Source organism: Enoplosus armatus, chromosome 3 (genome assembly GCF_043641665.1).
Source record: "Enoplosus armatus isolate fEnoArm2 chromosome 3, fEnoArm2.hap1, whole genome shotgun sequence".
NCBI lineage: Eukaryota > Metazoa > Chordata > Actinopteri > Centrarchiformes > Enoplosidae > Enoplosus > Enoplosus armatus.
The window spans coordinates 10,102,532-10,124,630 of NC_092182.1; the positions used below are offsets into that span (position 1 = coordinate 10,102,532).

At 41.1% G+C, this 22,099-nt stretch overlaps 4 protein-coding genes across 4 annotated transcripts; 2 read left to right on the plus strand and 2 right to left on the minus strand.

Annotated features, from left to right (window-relative positions):
- dnajc16l (DnaJ (Hsp40) homolog, subfamily C, member 16 like) lies at positions 1-8,101 on the minus strand. The gene is made up of 15 exons (XM_070902869.1): positions 7,914-8,101; positions 7,638-7,704; positions 7,330-7,475; positions 6,388-6,563; positions 4,863-5,047; positions 4,432-4,536; positions 3,701-3,859; positions 3,287-3,417; positions 2,890-3,067; positions 2,481-2,663; positions 2,301-2,377; positions 1,910-1,990; positions 1,543-1,632; positions 773-943; positions 1-487 (listed from the first exon to the last, which is right to left on the minus strand). Exons 1-15 carry the CDS (start codon positions 8,099-8,101, stop codon positions 1-3), a joined length of 2,424 nt encoding a protein of 807 aa, XP_070758970.1.
- A 1,124-nt stretch (positions 8,102-9,225) lies between these two features.
- On the plus strand, positions 9,226-10,917 carry b3galt6 (UDP-Gal:betaGal beta 1,3-galactosyltransferase polypeptide 6). Its single transcript, XM_070903453.1, has 2 exons — positions 9,226-9,277; positions 9,888-10,917. The coding sequence occupies exon 2, from the start codon at positions 9,898-9,900 to the stop codon at positions 10,915-10,917; it is 1,020 nt and encodes a 339-aa protein (XP_070759554.1). The 5' UTR covers positions 9,226-9,277; positions 9,888-9,897.
- A 2,213-nt stretch (positions 10,918-13,130) lies between these two features.
- Positions 13,131-14,578, minus strand: LOC139283012 (protein FAM107B). The gene is made up of 4 exons (XM_070902948.1): positions 14,557-14,578; positions 14,096-14,252; positions 13,397-13,541; positions 13,131-13,229 (listed from the first exon to the last, which is right to left on the minus strand). The coding sequence occupies exons 1-4, from the start codon at positions 14,576-14,578 to the stop codon at positions 13,131-13,133; spliced, it is 423 nt and encodes a 140-aa protein (XP_070759049.1).
- Positions 14,579-17,561: 2,983 nt separating this feature from the next.
- On the plus strand, positions 17,562-21,186 carry tmem167b (transmembrane protein 167B). The gene is made up of 3 exons (XM_070902681.1): positions 17,562-17,698; positions 18,782-18,913; positions 20,090-21,186. The coding sequence occupies exons 1-3, from the start codon at positions 17,689-17,691 to the stop codon at positions 20,170-20,172; spliced, it is 225 nt and encodes a 74-aa protein (XP_070758782.1). The 5' UTR covers positions 17,562-17,688; the 3' UTR covers positions 20,173-21,186.
- The last annotated feature ends 913 nt before the right edge of the window (positions 21,187-22,099 follow it).

Sequence of the window (22,099 nt, forward strand, 5' to 3'; positions counted from 1 at the left end):
TCAGCTCTCTGTGAAGGAGTTGTTGGTGGTTTCATCAAGAGAGGGCCATGCAGGGACCTGTAATCTAAGTAGGGTTCCCTCCATTAGCCTCTCCATCCACAGTCCCAGCCTGTCAAGCTTGTGGTGGACTTCTATGCTGGTGGCCCTACTGGAGCCTCTCTTGGGTACGGCCCCATCCTCTCTGGAATGGGACCTTGACCGAGAGTGGGAGCTGGACCTGGACCTGGACCGAGACTTTCTCCTGCTGTCGGAGGAGGTCTCAGATGAGGAGTCGTTGGGATCGTCCCCCGTGAAGACGGGTCTAAAGAGGCAAAAGTATTTCTTGTAACCATTGAGGGCCAGGACGTGGCCATTGTAGTCTGAAGACTCCTCGTCCTCGTCTGAATGGCCCTCGCTCCGCATAGCATGAGAGGTTGAGCGAAGGAGTGATGGCATCCAGTGGCGGTGCTTATCAGCGTTGAGGAAGGAGAAGTGGAGGGTCTGAGTCCTGTAGTGGCAGAGGGAGTTAGGATTTAGTACACCTTGTACAAGATACATACTGAAGTACATTATGTTATATTATTCCATGATATACCCTCAGCTCCATCATTTAAAGGCAAGTTACTTCAATATCACTAAGGCGAGTAGACAGATAAAAACAAATATTCTTTATGTCAAATATAGTCTGCATTCACAAGGCCAATTTAGACTTTCTTTTCTGATATGTACTAATAACCCAATAGAAGCAAATAATAATAGTAACTAAAAAGTTTCCTGCAGTGTTGAGACTTACCCAGAGAAAGAAAAAACCTCCTTGGCAAATTTCCTGAGCAGGGCAGTCTTGGAGGCGTTGGTGAGCACCAGCACGACATTGATGTGGCCGGGCCTCAGCTTGACCAGGTTGCTGGTGTACGTGATATCCGTCAGCTCTGTCACTTCCACAAAGTCCTTCTTAGGAGGACGGCTGCACGGACCAATGAGAGAGACAGAGGGAGGTAATGTGTCAATGTGTGTGTGGCAGACTTTAAAACTTTGCTACTAGCTTGAGACAATTTCCCTTGTGAAGTAGCTTTTTTTTTTAGCATGTTAATTATTGCTGTGTGCTGTGTGCATACTCCCTTTGTGAGGAGCAAATGCAAAAAAACAAAACTCGACAACACTTGATCATCAACCAAATGTTTGCCAGCCAGGTGTAGATAAACCTGGACAGCCGGCTACATGACAGTTTTATGGCAAACCTTTGACACATTTCCTTTCTTTCTTTCTTTTTATAGCAGTTTGGGCAGTATTGGTCTGAGAGAGTATGAATGCATTAACACTATACTACTGAGTCATGTCTAATTATTAAGGAGACCTAGGGGCTGCTTTGATCGCAAGGATGTGCTTCAGTTACAACAAACCACATACCACCCCCCCACCCCACTTGGATAAACAGCCAACTGCAACTGCAAAATACATTTTAAAAACCATCATTCAGGTGAGAATTACAAACACTCTTCTTTGGTGTCCTTATTTTCCGATATTCTGCATCCATCTTGAGTTCACCTCGTTTCACTACGTTACCTTGAGGTACTGGCTCTACTTGAAGCGTCATCCTCAGTTTGTGGTTGCTCCTTTGGCTTTGGTTTCCGGGGTTTGCTCTCACCTGGCTCACTGAGAATACACCACAAAAAGGAAATAGTCAGTGTGAACACACATTGCTCTGACTCCTTTGGGGCAATGCTATCCAGCCTGTATTTGACTCAAGTCAAAACCGGGAATAATCATGTAGAAGTAGAAGACAAATAAGAAAAACAAATGCTAAAAAACTACTGTAGATCTAGTTGATATCATTAAGCACAAGACATTTTTAATTTAAGTAATTTAAAGTCAAATTTTTGAGTATACGTTTAAAATGTCTCGAAATGAAAAAGGGTCATGTCTCTCTCACCTGAAGGCCTGAATGATGACGGTGCCGAAGAGAATGAACAGAGCTGAGAAGATCAGCGACAGGATGGGCATCATCTCTCGCCTTGAGGAGAGAAACACGTCATTATTGAAACATGTAGGAGAAATCATTGAATCACACAGCAGCCCGTATCAACCAGTATCACTCCATGTAGCCTCTCACATTTGTGAAGGGGTGCATCACAGCTATGATGGGACACACGAAATGCATACCTACAGAGCCTCCACCAGGTAACTATGGCAACATCTTGATGCAGAAGCATGATTCAGCTTCTGATTCCTTTTACAAATATCAGCAAAAGTACACCACCTTGTTTGTCTTTCTCTTTTTTTGCACTAAATGCTGCAGACTTTCAGGGTGAGTGTTGTCTTACCAGTTCGAGTAGAGAAGGTCATCGTATATTTGGAGGATGTAATCATAGGCAGCATTCATCCACTGAATAATAAACATCTGGGAGGTGGAAAATGAAACAGAAGAAGATAACATTAATCCAAACGTTGTCCCAGCCCAGTGCTGTCAAAGCTAAGGCGAGTGTGTGTCTGCTGTGTCTTACGGGAGCCATCTCGTTGTTGAGTTCTGGCAGGGTGGCGTCTGAGCTCAGATAGGTGGGGTCTTTCTGAAGGAGCTCCAGCTGTTCGTGGAGGCGGTACTTGTCTTCTTCGCTGCCGTTCCAGCCACCACTCACAGAGCGATACAGGACCTTACCGGCCTGGCTCCGCCTCTCAAGAATCACCACCTGTAGGTGGTGTTAAAAAGCACTTTTACTGTAAACTGAGGCTGTGCAGAGTTTCAGAATACACATATCAGTAATCTGACAAATATCAAATTCTGTCTGTTCTGGATATAAAAAGATTGGCCAGCAGGTGCACATTGTCCTCGGTGTTAGTTCATACTGGATGACTGAAAATTATATTCTTGTTTTCTTCACTTGTATCATACATTTGATTGTCTGTGCCACTGACCTGAGGTGAGAGTGCAGCCTGATTGGGAAGCAGCACCTGACAGAGAGGCTGCTGCTGACGCTGGTAGACGTACGCAAACCGCAGCACATCTTTTCTGTTAGCTGATGCAAAGTCCAAGAAGGCCTTATTTCCTGGGAGAAAAGCTTGCTCCTCCCCTGTGATCAACAGCACACAGTACCTGCAAACCATTCACAGTCAAGTCACCTGCTGAAGCAGCGTAACAACATTTCAGTTTCTCACAGTTCACAGTCTAATTCCACTCCTGTTAGAGGTGACTTGGAGTAGATCAAGCAGCGGAGAGGCAAGGAAGACCTCTCCTTTGATCAAGTCGTATTACAACAAGCGGGATATTTAGTTCAGGACAACAGGCTCGGACTCTGCTCATAAAATGTCTTACTTCCTCCGTCGGTGGAACTGCTTCACGGGACACAGCTCATCGAAAAGCTGCTGGTTGACCAGCCGCGGCACCTGCAGGAACTTGTTGTTGGAGACAAACTCATCCATGATCTGCCGCTTCATCCCCCTGGCCTGAAAGAGAGGAAGGGCAAGGGGCGTGAAGCCAGAAAATCATTTCTTTAATTCATTTAAAATGATTAAAAATGATTTCGACTTCTGTTGAAAAACTTGCGAGTAGTCACTTCCTAATTTTTGTCAAATAGAGATACCTAAACATGATTCAAGTTTCACCTTTTAGGTTGTAAAACATCAAGTTTAAATGCAGCCAGTATGTTCTGATATAGCAGGAGAGAACATTTTATTACTATTAAACTAGGTAAGCGTTGGTGTAGGTTGCAAGCAGTGCTTGATGTACCTGGATGATGTCAACAGGCTTCTCTGCATCCTCCTTAAACAGCAGCATGGTGGGGGCGTACGTGTTTATGTTGAACTGCCGCAGCAGCCGAGTGTTGTGTGTGTCACCCTGGTCCACGAAGCCGAAGCGCACATAGTCTCTGAAGGCAAACGCTGTTAACTGAAGAGCGGAGTGGGAAGGTGAGAGCCTCAAAAATAAATACATTAAAATAAATAAAAGGAGGAGAGTTCAGGGCAGACTGGTAGCAGCTTTTATATAAACAGAAATCTGATTGGTTGAAACGGTGTTCCCGTATGTCTCCTAGCCTGCCACCTTATAGTTGGCCCTGAATTATTCTCTCCTTCTGTCTCTATCAAACATATTTACTGGCATCATGTTATTAAAACAATATTGCCAGTGCATTTGATGGTGATTGGTTGAAATGGTACAATTCTGTGTAACAAAAGGAGGAAATATGAATTCATTAGTAAACAGAAAAATCATTTCAAGCAGAAACATCTGCTCACACAGATGCCTCTGCAGTTGCTGTCGGGGGCTAATCTATCTGCTCTCTTTTGGTGGAAACTGCATCAGATCTCAGAATATTAACTAGCTTGAAGAGCCAGACTGAACAGCTCTCTCGCTTTTCCGCTATATATTTAGTCTAATTAGTGCAACACTGTGTGTGTGTGTGTGTGTGTGTGTGTGTGTGTGTGTGTGTGTGCGTGTGTGTGTGTAAATACATTGCTTACTTTGTAGAGAAAGGGAACAATGGGGATTTGGTCAAACAAGAGAACGCTGGGCTTATTTTCCGCACGCCAGCTATCCAGAAAAGCCATGTAGTTGTTATCTGTGATCTGGAGAAACAATGGCAGTTAGTTCAATGTACTGAATTAAATAACAGACTACTCTAGCTTAACTGAAAACCTGGTTTATATACCACCACTTCACCCTTTGTAAAACTACACTTGATGAGTACTTGTAAATATGTGTTAACTTAATCAGGCCTATATCTTCAATTATAAATCAACTGAGAAACAACATTCCTATTATTCTATGTAAAAAAAAAAAAAGGTTTATAAGTAATTCCTGATTAGACCTATTAATACTATTAATTCCATAAAAAATGTCTGTCTTAAAATTCTTTGAACATGTAGCAGTAGTATATTTATGTTGCATTTACCTTTTCCACCAGTCTCTGGGGCAGCAGGTCTTCAATGAACTGTCGCAGGTGCTCCCGTACCACAGCCTGATGGAAGAAGGTCACCCTGCCGTTCACCAGTCCGATGATGGAGGGAGCGCGGTGAGCTCCCAGCTGGTTGGCCAGGCGGCGCTCATAACCCAGGTCCACGATGCCAATGCCAACACCTGGTGTGACAGTAAAAAACAGACTGCTATTGTACCTGATACAGTAGAGCAAAACACAAGTCTTCTGGCAATGAAGGGGAGATACCACCTATAAACAAATTTCATATAGTACATAAACCAGTATATGCAAACACAGAGAGCCGCCTTCTACTGAAGCGTTTTTACATTCAAGGCAAATGTGGCAGAAAATGCACAGACATTCCAGCAAAATCACTGCTTGTTATTCAAACTGAGCAGCAAAATAAGACACAACAAATGTGAATCCTATTTTACTGTGAATTCTCTCTTTCGCCAAACCACCACTTTGCAGCTCCAGTCGAAGAGGCTGTGGGATTTTTACTCGAGTCTTTGAAATTAGTGAGGGACCGCCTAATGGACAGGGTTCATGAAAGATGCATACATCTGTTTTTAGTGTTTCACAGAATCTTGTGTATCTATACCGCTGTATACCACAGCGACAGAGAAAACAAGCCCAAGCTAACATTGACACGACCAGAAAGAAAAGCTTTGAAACAAGTTTTCTAATCTTGATTTTTTAACATTCTAAAGGGGGATCTTGTTAGATGGCTTTGCATCTGAGATAGAAACATTACAACGAATGAATGCTAATATCTGCTATATGTGTGTAAATAGCCAGCTGTTTTGCTAAAACGTTAGCCATACTACTTAATATGTCAAACGTGTGTGCCGTTTTGCTTGTTGTCGAGTTCTGCCCCAAAGTGGCCAAAGAACATGATCAATGCTGCTTTACAGCAAAACCTAAAAATTAAACTAGAATATTTTTTCAACTGTGTCTTTCTAAAACCACTGTTTATATCAAGCAAAGCTAGGGATAGCTTTATGTACGGGCTAACTATAGGCTACATCCTGTTAGTCTTTTTCAATCCATACTGAATAAAACTTGCACTGGTTATGACTGGTTAGCATAGTAAAGTGCAGTGGGTTACATAAATATGCAGGATATTTTCCAGGGCAGGCCACTTGGTTATTAGAGACTAAGTTTACAGGGCACTGGAAACTGTACTTCTAATTAGCAGAATTAACTCAACAACTTTAGATTAATCTCCAGTGCCAGACAAATGTTGCACAGGGTTGAATTCCTCTCTTGGCTTTACCCCTTGCTCCTAGAAACCAAGAAGAACAAATAAACCCTAATGAATAATTAAAGAAATGGCTGGCTCTCTGTCAAGCAGCTTAACACTTAGAATTACATTTGTCCTAATGGCCTGCAGCTGAGAAAATATCAACCTTATGTTATGATGCTTTTAGGAAAACCAATACTGAGCCTCAGAGTGCGGGGCAGAGGCAGACTGATGAGGGTCTAGTGACAGCAGACTTACCCAGTGGCTCCAGCTCCTGCACCGTCTCCTTCCACACAGGCTCAATGTGGATGCATGCAAAGCACCACTCAGAGGTCACTTTGATTAGGTACGGCCTCTTGTGGCTGTCTGGAAGGACGTCGCTGTTAAACTGCGCATGGTGAAGCAGGTACTTGCTGTCTGCAAAGTCCCTGGACCTGGAGGGGAAGGGGGGTCGGAAGTAAGACAGTGAGGCTTTTTTTAGACATAGCCTACAGGGTGTTGTCCGGACATGACCTGAGAGAAAACTGCAATTTATAACTGCAATTTGCTCACTCATTCTAAGTCTTGGTGCACACGCTGAGTAGAGGTAGAGATCCCTCTCACAAAAAACAAGAGTGCAAAGATTTTTCTCCTTTTACTAACCATGATGAGTTCTCAAAATCACCATATGATGGCATTAGGCTGCCATCTGAGCACATCAAGTCTATATAAAAAGTAAAGTTTGTTTAACAAGACAAATTTCACTCTAATGTTAGTCAGCTCAATTTGATGTCTTTCCTGTTGATTGATTAGCTGTATAATTAACTAAACATTTCCACACTACATGACTTTATCATAGAAGTTTGTGACCGAAATCTAGGAGAAGGACAATAACTGCTTGCAACTAAAAGTCTTGGATCTAGGATGATAGCAGTTTGGGTTTTTTAATCATTATTATTATCAATAACCAAAAGCAAACACAAGGAGGAGCCCAACCTACACCACTCACTATGGACTGGACACAGCAGCATGCTGGGAAATAAACATTTATGAACATAGTTATGGGGACAGGGAGAAAGAAATGTTTTTGTCAGAAGAGACAGAAGAGACCTGTTCTTTTAGCAAACAGGGTTTGGTCCAAAGCATGCTGGTACTTTGATTTTGACAGTGACAACTACTTGATGATAAATGGTGGACAAAAGAAATGCGAACATGGGGTACCTGGGGAAATGGAAAAAAGACTCATCAAAGTAGAAGCTGTTGTGGAAGCTGCGGAAACCGGGATGCTGCGACTGGCCGAAGGGCTGGTTTTCATCCATTTGCCCATAGCGGTCAAAGTTGGACCTTCGCTCCTCATTAGACAGAATCTATGAGAGGTGAGAGGACTGTGTCATCAATGTTATAAATCATTACAGGGACCAAGATAAAGACTGAGTGAGACACATAGAAAAGATACTGGTCGTCAGAGGGGTCAGCTGGAGCTTGTATGATATATAGTACATGACATGTTGTGATGCATTTTCACCCACCTCGTATGACTTAGAAACCTTGATGAACATGTCCTCAGCTTTAGGGTCCTTGTTCTTGTCTGGATGCCTAAAGAAAGCCGATACAGGACATCATAAATCACTGCTGGGTCATACAGGGTTAAAAAGGTTCTCAGTTTAACGTTTTAAATTAGACTAGCTTGTGATGGGTTAAGTGATAATAACAACAAGCATCGGTTCATGTGTCAAATGAAGGCTACACTGATCTGCTACAGCCAGGATGTGATGGCCTAGGTGGACCTGATGTCTGTCACTCACCATTCCTTGGCAAGATTCTTGTATGCCTTTTTGATTTCTGCTTGACTCGCGCTCCTGCCGACACCCAGGATTTTGTAGGGGTCATATTCAGAAGCTGTTTTCACCAACTGCACACCCAAAATTAGCAGAAAGATGGCGAGCAAAACTGGACATGTCCGAGGATGTCGGCTGGTCCTCCTAGCCGTCATCGCTTGCAACTGTCCTCGTCCAACGTTGACGTCAGTTAACGTTATGCTAACTAGCTACCGAGCTGCCCGGTAAAGTAGCTAATGTTACAAAGCTAATCTGTAACGGACAAATGTGTCAAACTAAGATCTTACATGACCAGGTCTGTTGACGTCTTCGATGTTAAGTACGAACGACATATTAGTAGTTTACCACGAAGAGGCCATTATTTTTCTAGCTATTACAAACCGTCAGTGTCATGCCCACAATGAAACATTAAACTTCCGCTTCCACATTTCAAAATACAATCCTGTTAAACCCATCAAAATCAAATTGCCATAACTACCTATATCGGTAACATTTCTTATAAATAAAACTCTCAGGCATGAATTAATATGCTTAATTCATGAATTCATGATGCTTTCTTTTGGTTGTGAATAGGCCTATTGCACAAAGAAAAACAAAATATATATTAAGCAACTTGATGTTGTTGAGGTTGTGATTATCCTATAAAAGTCCATTTTAATCGATTGCAGTTACAGAATTCCAGAAGACTACTTCTGTGCTTTTATTTTGATGCAATAATATATAACGTCCGGTCTTGTTCTGGTCATCTCTCTAAACTTGACGCTGCATCACAGAGACGCTGGCTGGTGATAACGCGCATGCTCCAGTCAGCAGCTGTCCTCAAACTGCCTCCCTTCCTTTCATGCTCCTTTTTCAAATGCCTTTTCTGATTACATATATCATATTTAACAAGGTAAACGGTTCAGCGCTCCGTTATGTTTTACATGGAACTGTCATATCAGTGTTTATTTTCTGTTATTTTAATTCCCTATTTTCGGGGGCTTCACTTCCGCTTCCTCTTCGTCACTGCCACACAGAACTGACTTGGTTTACACCACTAGACAAAAAAAATGAATAACGTTACATCGATACCTTGCTCAAGTCACCCATTGAATGATTTAACCTGCTTATTGTAACCTGCCTGACCGACGCTGCTTAACTTAGTGGGTTTTCATCTCCAGTATAGACCAATATGAGCAACCTGTGTGTGTTTGCATTCAGTGGAGTGAGATTACAAAGTGCGCAGAGGGTCTTATCTCGGTAGCTAGCGTTAACGTTAGCTCTGCAAAGCTGTCATCCGTGGCCCGCTCTGGCTGTGTTACTCACGGGCAGGTACCTTTCAGTTAACCAAGGTAACCAACAAATATTTTTCAATTTATTACTGCTTATAACATTGCTGTGGGACATGTATAACTTACAGTGTCCAGTCCAACTACTGAGTTTAGCAAGCAGGTGGAGCTATAAGACATGGCTGTGCAGCTGAGGCGAGGTTACTTTGCTAACTTGCTCGATAGCTACCGTTATTCCAGGCAAAATCTGTAATCCAAGTGCAATAATGGTAATCTCACTACCAAACTTTAAAACAAGAATTGAATGTGCTACCAGCAATGTAATGGCTTTGTTACTATAGACTAACTGACATATTTTCTGATGCTCATAAATGTTTGTTTACATCTGTAACACTGCCGTAAAACGAGCTCAAGCAAATATATAGTGGTGTGTGATTACTAACTGCACCTTCATTTAGGCATATATTTGAATTATCATAAGATGAGAAACACTAAATGCAGATTTGTCATTTATAAGTCAAACTTTTTGCTCATTCAGCCCATTGATACAAGTGTTCTGTAAATTCTTGCAGGAATGTCAGGCTGCAAAGTCTGACAAGTTGTGTTTTGGTGATTGACCTGATATTGTGAATTACATTCATGCCAACAAACTTTTGTGTTTTTTTTACCCCAGACTCAGCACCATGAATCTGGTACGTCTAGTGTGCCGCCACAAGACAGCCCTGGTCATTGGCACTGTGTGCAGCTTTGCTGTAGTTCTGGTTTTCTTGGCCAAATGTACTTCAGAAACCCTGAAACAGGGTCAGCAGGATCCTCCGGGTCTGGCCCCTCGTGCCAATGCTTTGCAATCCCGTCCAGAGCAGCATAATCCCCCCTCCACCTCCAAAGATTTGTCAGCATTCCTCGTGGTCCTCATCACAACTGGCCCTAAGTACACAGAGCGGAGGAGTATCATCCGCAGCACCTGGCTGGCCAAGCGGGATTCAGATGTTCTGGCCATGTTTGTGGTGGGAACTCAGGGGCTTTCCAACGAGGACCTTCAGAACCTTAACACAGAGCAAGGGCGGCACAAGGACTTGCTTTTACTGCCTGATTTGCGTGACTCTTACGAGAACTTAACACTCAAGCTGCTGCACATGTACTCCTGGCTGGACCAGAATGTGGAGTTCAAGTTTGTCCTCAAAGCAGACGATGACACATTTGCTCGCTTGGACCTCCTGAAGGAGGAGTTGAAGGGGAAGGAGCCCAACCGGTTGTACTGGGGCTTCTTCTCAGGGAGAGGGCGAGTGAAAACAGCTGGGAAGTGGCGGGAAAGCTCTTGGGAACTTTGTGACTACTACCTTCCCTACGCACTGGGTGGGGGCTACATCCTCTCTGCTGACCTGGTACGTTATGTGCATTTTAATAGAGGCTACTTCAAGACGTGGCAGAGCGAGGACGTGTCACTGGGCGCCTGGCTGGCACCAGTGGATGTTCGGCGGACGCATGACCCACGCTTTGACACGGAGTATAAATCTCGTGGTTGCAACAACAAATACTTGGTGACACATAAGCAGAGCTTGGAGGACATGCTGGAAAAACACCAGACTCTGCAGCGTGACAGCAGGCTCTGTAAGGAAGAAGTCAAGCTGCGGTTGTCCTATGTGTATGACTGGGGTGTGCCGCCCTCACAGTGCTGCCAGAGGAAGGATGGCATTCCTTAATCTTTGTCCTTTTTTACAAGGCTGAAGTTGGTTTCTGATTCGTGTCATCCAAGTTGGAGAAAAGTTGAGGGATGATGTTTTTCTACCAATTCTCCACCGTTACGTAAGTTAAAGTTGTGTAACGGGTCCCAGACATTGTAATAAGTGCCTTAATGCTGTTAGACACCCCATTTCAGATTTGGAGATTTCACAGCTTTTTCTTCATGTAGACCACGTAAGAGGAGGTCTAGCTCAAAAAACACTATATGCAAAAAACAATTCTATTTTCACCACGTTCACCAACTGGGTTTGAAATAGTCTTTAGAGTTTCCATGTTCATTTAAAATAGGTTTGACAAATTTAGGTTTAGTGGCTTTTGAGCTAGACCTGGTCTAATGTGGTCTGGATTGCGGAAAAGCAATGACATTTTCTTTTTTTCTGTCTTCATGAATAGAATAGAGGTTTCACAAATCTGAAAATGTTAATCTAGTTCAGGTCTGACTAGTAGAAGTACAATAGTTCTTTTTATTTGTTTTTTTTTTATCTCGACCTGGTTTAATGTGTTCTGGATGGAGAACAAGTAATAAAATCATACTTTTTTCTGTTTTTGCAAAGGGAATGGGGTTTTAAACAGTGTTTAAGCATTTACTATGGCGTCAACTACCAGTTCCACTACTTCAAGTGTTGTAACAACGGAAAGTTGGCTGAAAAATATTACCCTTAACTCTCGGACAGGAAGCCAGCTTCTGCCTTGTGTTCTTTTTGACCTGTTAACTTATTTGGCCTTGTTATTTGGACCCACGCTCATGTCAGTGCTCTCCTTACCGCCAGTTTACCACGTTGGTGGCCTACTTCTCTCCTCTGTCTGCGCTTCTTCTGCTGTACCTCTTGCTAAATATTTTCCAACACTATGAGATATGTTTTAAGATTATTTCACTGTAGTAGGTAGCACAGGGAAACACAGACGGGAGATTCGTACCCTGCCATGATGTCTACATTTTTTGTGAAAGTAAATTCTTTTGTATTTTATTTATTTGCTAATTTATTCTGCAGCAAACACAACACACAGGTATTGAATTTGGACTGAAGCACAGTGGCTGTGGTTGCTGCTTGTGAGTAGAATTTGTATTTATAAACATGTTGGGGGGGGGGGTCACGTATGATTTACAGAATTAATGGACAAGAAATGTTCAGTTTTAAATGTAAAACTTTTGTTTACAGTCAACGGTACGCAAGGTTTCATGTGTTTGGAGGTGTAAAGAATGTGTAAGAGAAAATGGTAGAATGTGTTTTATTCAGCAGGCCTTCTTATTCGTTACACTACAACTGTCTCACTTTAAAGTTTAGGTCAGTACATTTACTGTGCAGAGATATCAAGTCAGGTGAATGTTTGTTTGCAGCGCACCACAGATTCAGATTGAGAAACTTGATATAGACTCGCAGCTGGCACTTGGTCACTTTTTTAAACAAAGGAACATCATTTTAAAGTCCATGAATCATTATTCCATGGTTACTTTTTTTTTTTTTTCTGATGTTAAGCTCTCCAACCTGAGCTTACCCTGTGATGTCAGTAGCTCTGTCCCAAAACTTGTGAAATGTGTACAGCGTTGATGAAAAGGTATAATGTGTTGGAGCATAAGGAATGCTACAAAAAGAGCTGCGTAAGTCCAAGCTCATTTTTATGACTGCTGTTACGTTTTTGTGAATAATGACATGACTCACAGATGATTTTCTCATTGTTGTCACTCGCAGATTCTGATTCAATACAACTTAAGTTTCAGTGTTTGTTTTGGCGTACATGGTCAGCCTCCCTGGATGTTTTATTAAACATTTTAAATGTATTTTTGTCATTTATATTCATTGTTTGAAAGGATATGGCATTGTCCAATGCATACATCTTGTAAAATTCTCCACAAAAGGCAGAATTGCTGTACATATAATATTCATAAAAGCTTAAAAAAACATTACAAAATAAGAATAACCTAACTTTCTATAGCTATTATATTTAGGAATGTTTCAAGTGTTAATGTCTTTTTACTGTGAAACTCATCTGAACTCACATGATCTATTCTTTTTAAACACTACTAAATAAGGCTGATGAATTTTGATCATTCCAATTTGTAATATGCAATTGTCAATCAAGGATGATTCTCATTTTAACTGACAGTAACATACAGTAGGAATTCTGGACTCCATGTTGACAGCGTTAATTTGTCCATTTTCTCTGGTCGTCTCTAGGAAAAAGTTTGGATTCGCCTCAGGGTTCCTTTCACACGAACAAACTCTGGTAAATTCTGCAGGCTTTCACTCCTCTTCTTCTCCTCCAGCTCGTACTGCAAGACAGGAAACATCCTCCTTAATAAGATTGTATATTTGCCAATATCTTGCAGGCTTGCTCACACATGCCCAAAAAGGTAAATGGATTATTACAATGCACTTAAATGCTGTATTCCCACGGTTGTTTGGGTTTTCCATCTTAGTTCTCGACCAACATACTTACGACTTGTATTCTCTGCCGCCTTATGCGGAGCTTCACCTCCAGGTCAGAGGGAGGAGAGAGGGCAAGCTCCCTCTGCTTGTGCTGCTCTCTCTGTTTGTGTTCCAGCACTCGCTGCAGCTCAGGCTTCTCTCTGGGCAGCAGACCTCTAAGGACACATGGGGGAAAAAAGACTGATATCAAGATGGATCACTAGATGAAGATAAGCAACCAAAAAATACCATAAAACATCTTCCCTGGAGGGCTATTTATCAAGGTAATTTACAAACTTTGCAGTGAATGGTTTCCTCTGCAGAAAGATGCACAGTAGGCGGGTGTATTTCAGCAGAAAGTAGTTCTAAATGAAGCGTAATGAGGAGGTCTGGGAGTGATCTTATATAGACATGAGAGAGTGATAGCACTGGCCCCCTGTAGAGACATTAGCAGTGATCTCTAGCGAGGTATTGCCCCTTTGACTTGATGTGTGTTAAAAACCACCTAAACATGCGGCTTATCCCTGGTCATAACACTGGCCAGCCGGGCAGAGGAAGCCTAAGAGGATTCTCTCTGACTGAGGCAAGAGACAAATGAAATGCTCTCTGCGAGCAGCTGAGGAGATGTTCCTTCACTAATATCTCATTTGTGTGTACGTGGATCAGCGTGTACCCGCTGCCTGTGTGACCTGATCGCAGACAGCAGGTACAGAGCTCAGTGTTTCCTCACCTTCTATGGCAGAGGAGCAGCTCTTGGTGAAGCGCTCTGTGTTGGTGGGAAGCCAGGATGGGATTTGGCAGCTTCCTGGGTTCGATGAGGTCACCACCCTCCTGTTGTTGACTCGCTGTCACCTGGCGTGGTGGGACCATCCAGCAGTGATGTCTCTCTGACACACATAAATACAAGCCAGCACACAGTCACAGATCCTTAGTCTTTTATCCAGACACAGCATGGGTGGAGCTTCTGTTGGTAGCTACATTTTAAAAAATGACACTGCTTATGTTCAAGTTGTAGTACGATAACACATACAACTTGAATGTAAGCAGCATCATTTTTTAAAAAGTGACATTTAAAAGTGATGGGCTGCAACCTCTGACCTAATGTGAAGATCATGCAATTTGTGTCTATAGATTCACTAAAGAAATATAAACTCGACTTTAAAACTTGACCATAGTTTGATTTTATCTTACCTCTTCTATTTCGAAGACCCATTTTTTGTGATACCTGAATGAAGAACAAACAGCAGGCAAGTAAGTCAGCTCCATTTGCAAAATGCAAACTTTTAAAACTTAAAGGATACAAAGATGTTTTATTTATTTTTAGAACTTAAAACATACAAATACACACAGACAGTTTGGCCACCCATCAGCATATTGAAACAATCAAACTAAACACTGTCAAAGAATCTTAAAAAGGAATCAACACATCTCAACATGCTCATATCCACATGAAGAAGAAAAGTAATCATTGCAGTCTTCAAAATGACACAGCGTATTGTTGCTGGAAGGAGTTGTGCAGTGAGGTCGGTCACAAACCACGCTTTCAGTCAGTTTAGTGACTCCGCTGCTCTTAGCTACATCAATGCCAGGAGCAAGAAATTGTGCCGAATAAAGTCCACACGGTCTGTGACTATTATACAAATGAAGTCCTAATTGTAACAAAGTCCTTTTTCCATTCTTTGAGCCCAGAACAAACAAGGCCCAACTCAAATATGATTATTTAGGCAATCAGAATCAGAATTACTTTATTGATCCCCAGGGGGAAATTGTACAGTACTGGTGCTCCCATTCAAGAGTAGAAAGTAGCAAAAATTTAGAACTAAAAGCATGTACAAAATATAAAAATAAGAAATAGAAAATAAAAAATATACACTGCTCTGCCTACTTAATAATACTTACGTACTACTTTCATTCATTATCCACACTATTACTAAAACTCACTGAAGCTCACATCACACCACAGAAGAAGAATGATGAAACCAGTCTTACCTGTGTGCTATAGAAGAGACGCATTGCTGAAAAGAGAGATGCGCTGAAGTCCGTCCTCTCAGAAGCAAATGCAGAAGCTAAGTGTTGTTCTCAGGGTGCACAGCGAGCTGCAGTTACAGCGAGGCTGATCTGAACAGGTGTGCTGCACTGTCCTGTGATCAAATCTTATTAACTGTCTTACGACCCTTTGTTCCACCCTTGTTCCCTTCAGGAGAGAAACTTCTGTTGTCTCAGAGGCAGGAACAACATATGGAGGGATTAGGATAATGTAATGTAATGATTAGGATAATGCAACATGAAATACCAACAAAACAAACATGGCTTTTGCTTCTGTACTTTGTGGATCCATCTGTTATCTCACAGAGTCTCCAGATTGACATCAAATTCTAAATCTATCAATCTCTCTTTGATATATTCTTTCTTCAACATAGAGTTACACACCACTGTGCTGCTGCCTTCAGATTATATTTAAGATTGAAAAATAAAGCACTGAAACAGAGGACCATGAGGACATTTTCAAGGAGAAATCAGGTCAGTGTATCAATGGCAAACAATTAGACACAACAAATGTGGGTTATATAGACGTTTATTCACACCTTCAACAACATATTGAATAGAAATGTAGGGATTAAGTATGAATAAAGTGCAAATGACTGAATGAATTGGGATGCAGCTAATATGAGGCCTAGGTTTAGGTATGTGCATGGGCATTACACATGCAGTACAGAACAGAATGTGACAAGTGTGTGCACATGTCTTTTATACTGTGTGTGTGTGTGTGTGTGTGTGTGTGTGTGTGTGTGTGTGTGTGTGTGTGTGTGTGTGTGGCTGGTGGGAGGCTAAGTCTGTCCAGTGGGTTTGAAACAATGATGGTAGAAAGGAGGATTATGCACAGTATAACAGATATATTGTTCGATTAATGAAACATACCATAAACTATATCGGCTAATGCTTTACTAGTTAGACTGGAGCAAATTGTAAAGTAACAAAAGGTGGTTTGTCTGGGTCTTACATGCAGTGCGGGTACCCTGATTCAGGACCTTCTTGACTGACTGATACTGATGTTATTGGGACAGAAAGCACTCTGGATTGGCTGTCAGCACAAATTGCTCCATGGTGGACCGCAGGGGATGAGGCGGAGGTGGCTATATAGTGGTGTCAGCTCATTGTGGTGTGGGTGGAAGCTCAACTTAATCCTCATCCTTCCCTCTGTACCGCCCAAGGTGTGTCCAGGTTCAGAGATGCAGCAGAGCCAGCATTTTTCACCACTTTGTTAATCGTATACCCTTGTCCTCCCTCTACTGTAGGTGCTGCCTCCATGTCATATATGGCAGAGTGCAAGAAATGTAAGAAAGTAAGACCTGAGTTCTGCCAAGTACTTGTTTCTGCCTTCTCATGTGCAGTATGTCTATACTACCAGTTCTGTCCAATTGTCAGTAATACATTCTCCAAACAATATAACTGTAAAACTTCAATTTCCTCGCTGTAGATGTTGATCATGGTCTTGGATTACCTGGAGAAACATAACTAACATGCTACATGGTCTGTTTAGAACAATTCAGTTTCACGTTTTCCAAATATGCCTCAGTTTTGCTATCTTGGTTGGGTTGCATGCAATATATTTAATATATTTTAATGTATTCAAAAAAGTAAATTATGCACACTTAAGCATACTGTAAGCTGCGGTGAAGGTTGCCCTGTGTTGCCATAGTAAAGTAAATGTATGGCGAGTGTAGCCTACATACAGATAAAAGTATCAGATGCTTGAGATTTAAAATGTGCATTTTTGTTTTTGTTTTTTGTCTTTATCTATGGAGCCCCTTAAGGATCACGGCGAGAATATTTTTGAGGAATACTTTTGCGTTCCCCCGCAATACGTTTTGAATTACCTCGCAATAAGTTTACATTCCCTCTGATAACAGGAGCAGCGGATCTGGTTATTGTAAGGCAAAATAACATAACATAAATAGTTATTGTGAGAAAAACTTAATGCAAGGAAATGCAAAAGTAGTCATCAAACAATTCACGCCGTGACACTTGGGGGTCTCCATATACATCAATAAAGTGGTTTTGTGGATAGATTTACATTTCAGGTTGTTGTGCGGAGGGCTATACATCAAAAAGTCCACTAGATGGCAGTAATGCTAGATGGACAACAGCAAGTGTTAAACGTAAAAGAAGATCGCAAGCCAGTGAAACCGGAAATGTCAACCGAGTGAATGCGAAGCGAAGTAACGTTAGACTGCATTATATCTCCACTTTATAATACATGATGGATTTCTAATTCAAAAGAAGAAACTGTCAAATAACATCGTCAAAGAGGAAACCGCAAATATGACAAATGGTAGGATTACTGTATTATGCAACTAGATAAGAAGTGTCTGCAGCAGAACAGGACATGTAAGTTAGGCTAGCTAATATACTTGTACGGAAAGCTAACGTGGAAGCTAGGTTAGCTGTAGACGTGGCCCTGGGCAGCACACTTAGCACCAAAACTCTTTACTACTTTTAACTGTCTTAAATCACTTTTTTGTTACACTTACAGATTAATTGCCCAATTTGCCGTCCTTAGTGAAAAGTTCATGTCTTCAAACATGTTATATTGGTAACGTCGTATTTTTGTCAGGCTACAAGCGTTATTGCTAGCTAGCTAGCTTTGATTAACGTTAAGGTATCGGTGGCTCATGCTAAAGATTCCAGATAGCTAGACCACAACAATAGTCGAAAAAGGCAAGAAAACCTGCTAGCATGTAAATTACATTTTCTGTTCTCGTCCATGTGGGTACACGAACGTGAATATTATTAACATTTGCAAGCAACTCTGGACTTCCCAGAGTCAGCAACATAGCTTGTACATGTAGTTAGGTTAAAGGAAAATCCTTCACAAGACAGTGAGTATATGTTTAAATGTAGCTGTTTAAATTACTTTAAATAGTGGAGACAATATCAGACATACCGCAGCAGAAACACAAACATCTGTCTCTGAAACCTGAAGGACATCAGAGCACCGGCATAAATTGAAGATGTTAATTGAAACTAAACTCATTGCCTGGGCTCATAGTTTTTGTTTGGAATATAAAATAAAGACGTGTACCCATATCCTTGTAAAGTCGCAATAAGTGTTTGTCTTTTTAGTTGTTCCTCCATTTTTTTTTTTTTTTACCGTTTATGGAGCCGCAGTATTTGTTTCTACATGGCATCCCTCCTGCTGTTCCTCTTACAATTTTTTTTAAATTAATCTGTGCAGTAACGTTACCGCAGCATTTCTCACCAGTGACTTTTTCATATTTAACAGTGTTTTCTTAAGTGTTTTTGTCTCATTTAATTCAGTCAACAGATTTTGTTTTGCATTGTGGCAATAAGTTGACTTAGCAATACATTCAGCTAAAGGCAGACTGTGTGATATTTCCTCCCCATTTTTCCATAGTGTACTCTTTCGATGGCATCCTGGTGTTTGGCCTGCTGTTCATCTGCACTTGTGCATACCTCAAAAAGGTGCCTCGTATCAACAGCTGGCTGCTGTCGGAGAAGAAAGGAGTGTGGGGCGTCTTCTACAAAGGTAGATATATAATGAATTAACAATATGCTGATTCAACACACAACTGTGATTTCTGCACAAAATGTCCTTATGGGAATACCTAAAGCTTGAAAACTCATTCTTTAATCAGTGGCTTCGTCAGAATGAAATCTGAAAGGGTGGAAGATGTTAATAGTGTCTTTGATATCTTCTGTGTATCTCTCTGGGGAGAAAGATGCATGTTACAGTGCAGAGGTGTTTATACAGTTGGAGAAAAAACCTTGTGGTGCATACAGTCATTGAACATTTTATCTGTTACTTTAGCAGCGTGGAACCTTGTGCCATATTTTTGTTGTGTTGATGTTGTGTTGCAGCAGCACAATGGATTTTAAATCAAACAATGTCACAACTTTAATTTGAGTGTGTACATTCTTTTGTAAATAGTGTGAAATTGTGGCCCTTTTTATACACTCTCTGCCAATTTTAGGGGACCAAAAATGATTTAAGACTAACTTAAATAGAGTTATGATCATCAGTATTTAATTTGACTTTATTTTGAGTGTGTACATTCTTTTTGTAAACAGTGTGAAATTGTGGCCCTTTTTAAACACACTCTACCAATTTTAGGGGACCAAAAATGATTTAAGACTAACTTAAATAGAGTTATGATCATCAGTATTTGGTGTCAGATTCTTTGCACTCAGTGACTGTTTGAAGTCTGTGACCCACAGGCCTCAGCAGTCACTCAGTATCTTCCCTGTTGATGCTCTGCCAGGCCTGTACTTCTGCCATCTTTACTCTTTGCTTGTTTTGAGGGCGTTTTGTCTTCAACATGTGATGCTACTTGGCCATATAAAATAAACTCACTTGGTTGTCTTGTCTTCGCAATCAGGATCTTTGTCCTGATTCTCTTCACCAATAGGACTTTTTTTTACAACGGACACATTGACATGCCATAGCAGGTGTAATTAATATCATTAATAAATGTTGCATCCCATATAGTTTTACTTTTTCAGTGGCTCTTGTTTTGTGTGTGTGTGTGTGTGTGTGTGTGTGTGTGTGTGTATAATATTAGACGTTTAGGAAGAGTTTCTCATGCCTACAACACTCACTGCACTGATAACACATCTGTTTACATGGTTTGCTATATTCTCCATGTTCTGCATGTTTGTAGTTGACCTGTAATTTTTTTCACTCACCCTCCATCTCTCTCCTCAGCTGCAGTAATTGGGACGCGGCTTCACATTGCTGTGGCGGTGTCCTGTTTGGCCATGGCTTTCTACGTTGTCTTTTTGAAATGATAGAGTCAGACTGGACTGGAAAAGACTGGACGTGTGCAGGCTGGGGATGGACTCACCTCTGTGGTCATGTGCTAATCCTTGTTGTGGGACACCTCTTGGATTAGGAGACCAATGAAACCCCATTAGCCCTGTGGACCTTAGTGAAAGCAAGTGCTGCCCCCTTCTGGTGACTGGGTACATAACACCTCCCTTAATAATGTGTGTGCACTACAGACATGAAGGACATCCTGAATCCTCTCCACAGTTATTACAGACGACCTGTTGGGTCACATGGTGTCAGTCTGTTGTTGGGTAACTCTGTTGGTCATCTCCATCCACACCCCATAAATATTTATATTGAAGGATGCAGAAGATCAAAGGGCAGTGTGTGAATTATATGTGTATACAACCTAAAATTAGGCTAGCTGTATATATTTGGAAAATGATATGACCAATAGAGATTTGCCAGAGGTTATGTGTGATCAATCTGAAAATGATCTATTCTGCTTGCTCCCAGCTATGCTGTTTTTTTCTGTATTACTTCTTCTGTCAAGGGTGGAAGGGAAGAGAAACAAAGCTAATATATAAAGATGTTCTTGTGTACACCATATTTTTACTTAAGTGCTGTTTGGCATCTCTTAAACTTTGTTTTAGGTTTGTAATACACATTTTGCACAGGTGTATGCTGTATTTACTTTGACATCTAACGCTAGATAACATGTTTTAAATGTCACAAATTGTTACAAATTGAACTGTAAGTCACATCGGAGTCCTATCACAATTGTAGAGAATCACAGAGAGAAGAGTAATACCTTTTTAAAAGAGGCATATCTCAACATATTGTGAAAATTAGATAGCTACATCAGACTTGCCTGAAGATTTAAATGCCAAATAGGGATGGTGCTTCTCATGCCATCTTAACTACATACTGTTATTCTGAGTTTAATTCTGCCACCTTATTTTTTATTTTTTAAAAGAAGAAATTGTTTTGGGAGGGGATGCAATGTAATTTTGAGTAAAACATTAATCAGACAATTTCTGTGTGTGTTGTCTTTAAAAAAAATGTCAGGTCTCAAGTGACATTCAGTGCCTAAACAATGTGTTCACCTCAGTCCCTTTGGAGTTTTTCATGTTTTATTGATTTATAATCTTGAATCACAGTGGATGTAACAAAAAGGAAAAATCATCTAAATTAAGTACAAATCTGAAATAATTGAAAATATATACGTATTCACCCTCTTCAAGTTAATATTTAGTTGAGGCAGTTTTGACAGCAGTTACAGCCTCGAGTATGTGTATGTGGGTAGATCTATCAGATTTGCACTTCTGATCATTGCAATTTAGATCTCATTCTTCTATGCAAAACTGCTCACGCTCTGTCACATTAAGACCGATTGAACAAAGGTTTTCGACTCCTGCCACAAACCCTGGATTGGATTGAGGCCTGCGGACTGATTTTGGCCATTCCTGAACATTAACGTAGTTCTTTTTAAAGCCATCTAAGTGCAGTGTTGACTTTGTGTTTAGGGTTGTTGTCTTGCTGTCAATTCATCATCTCTCATCATCTCATCTCAGGTTTTCCTCTGAGATATCTCTCTATTTTGCTGCAGATAAACATAATGGTGGGCATTCAGAATTTCTGCTGATGTGCAGTGATGGACTTCCACCAAACACAGCATCTAGTATAATGCTAAAAAACATTATTTTGGTCAAATGATTTTTGATATTTTTTCAAACAGGCCAGATGTCATCCAAGTTCTTTTCCAACAAACAGCGACTGAAGAAGCACCCAAGCAGCAGTGTTTGTATGCAGTGTCTGCCATCTCACCAAGTGAACACTTCACACTTCCCCCATAAGCCTCTTGGTGGCTTCTGACTCGTGCCCCTTGTCACAAACACACTCAGTTTTTGAGGACAACCAGCTCTCAGCAGATTTAATACTGCCATA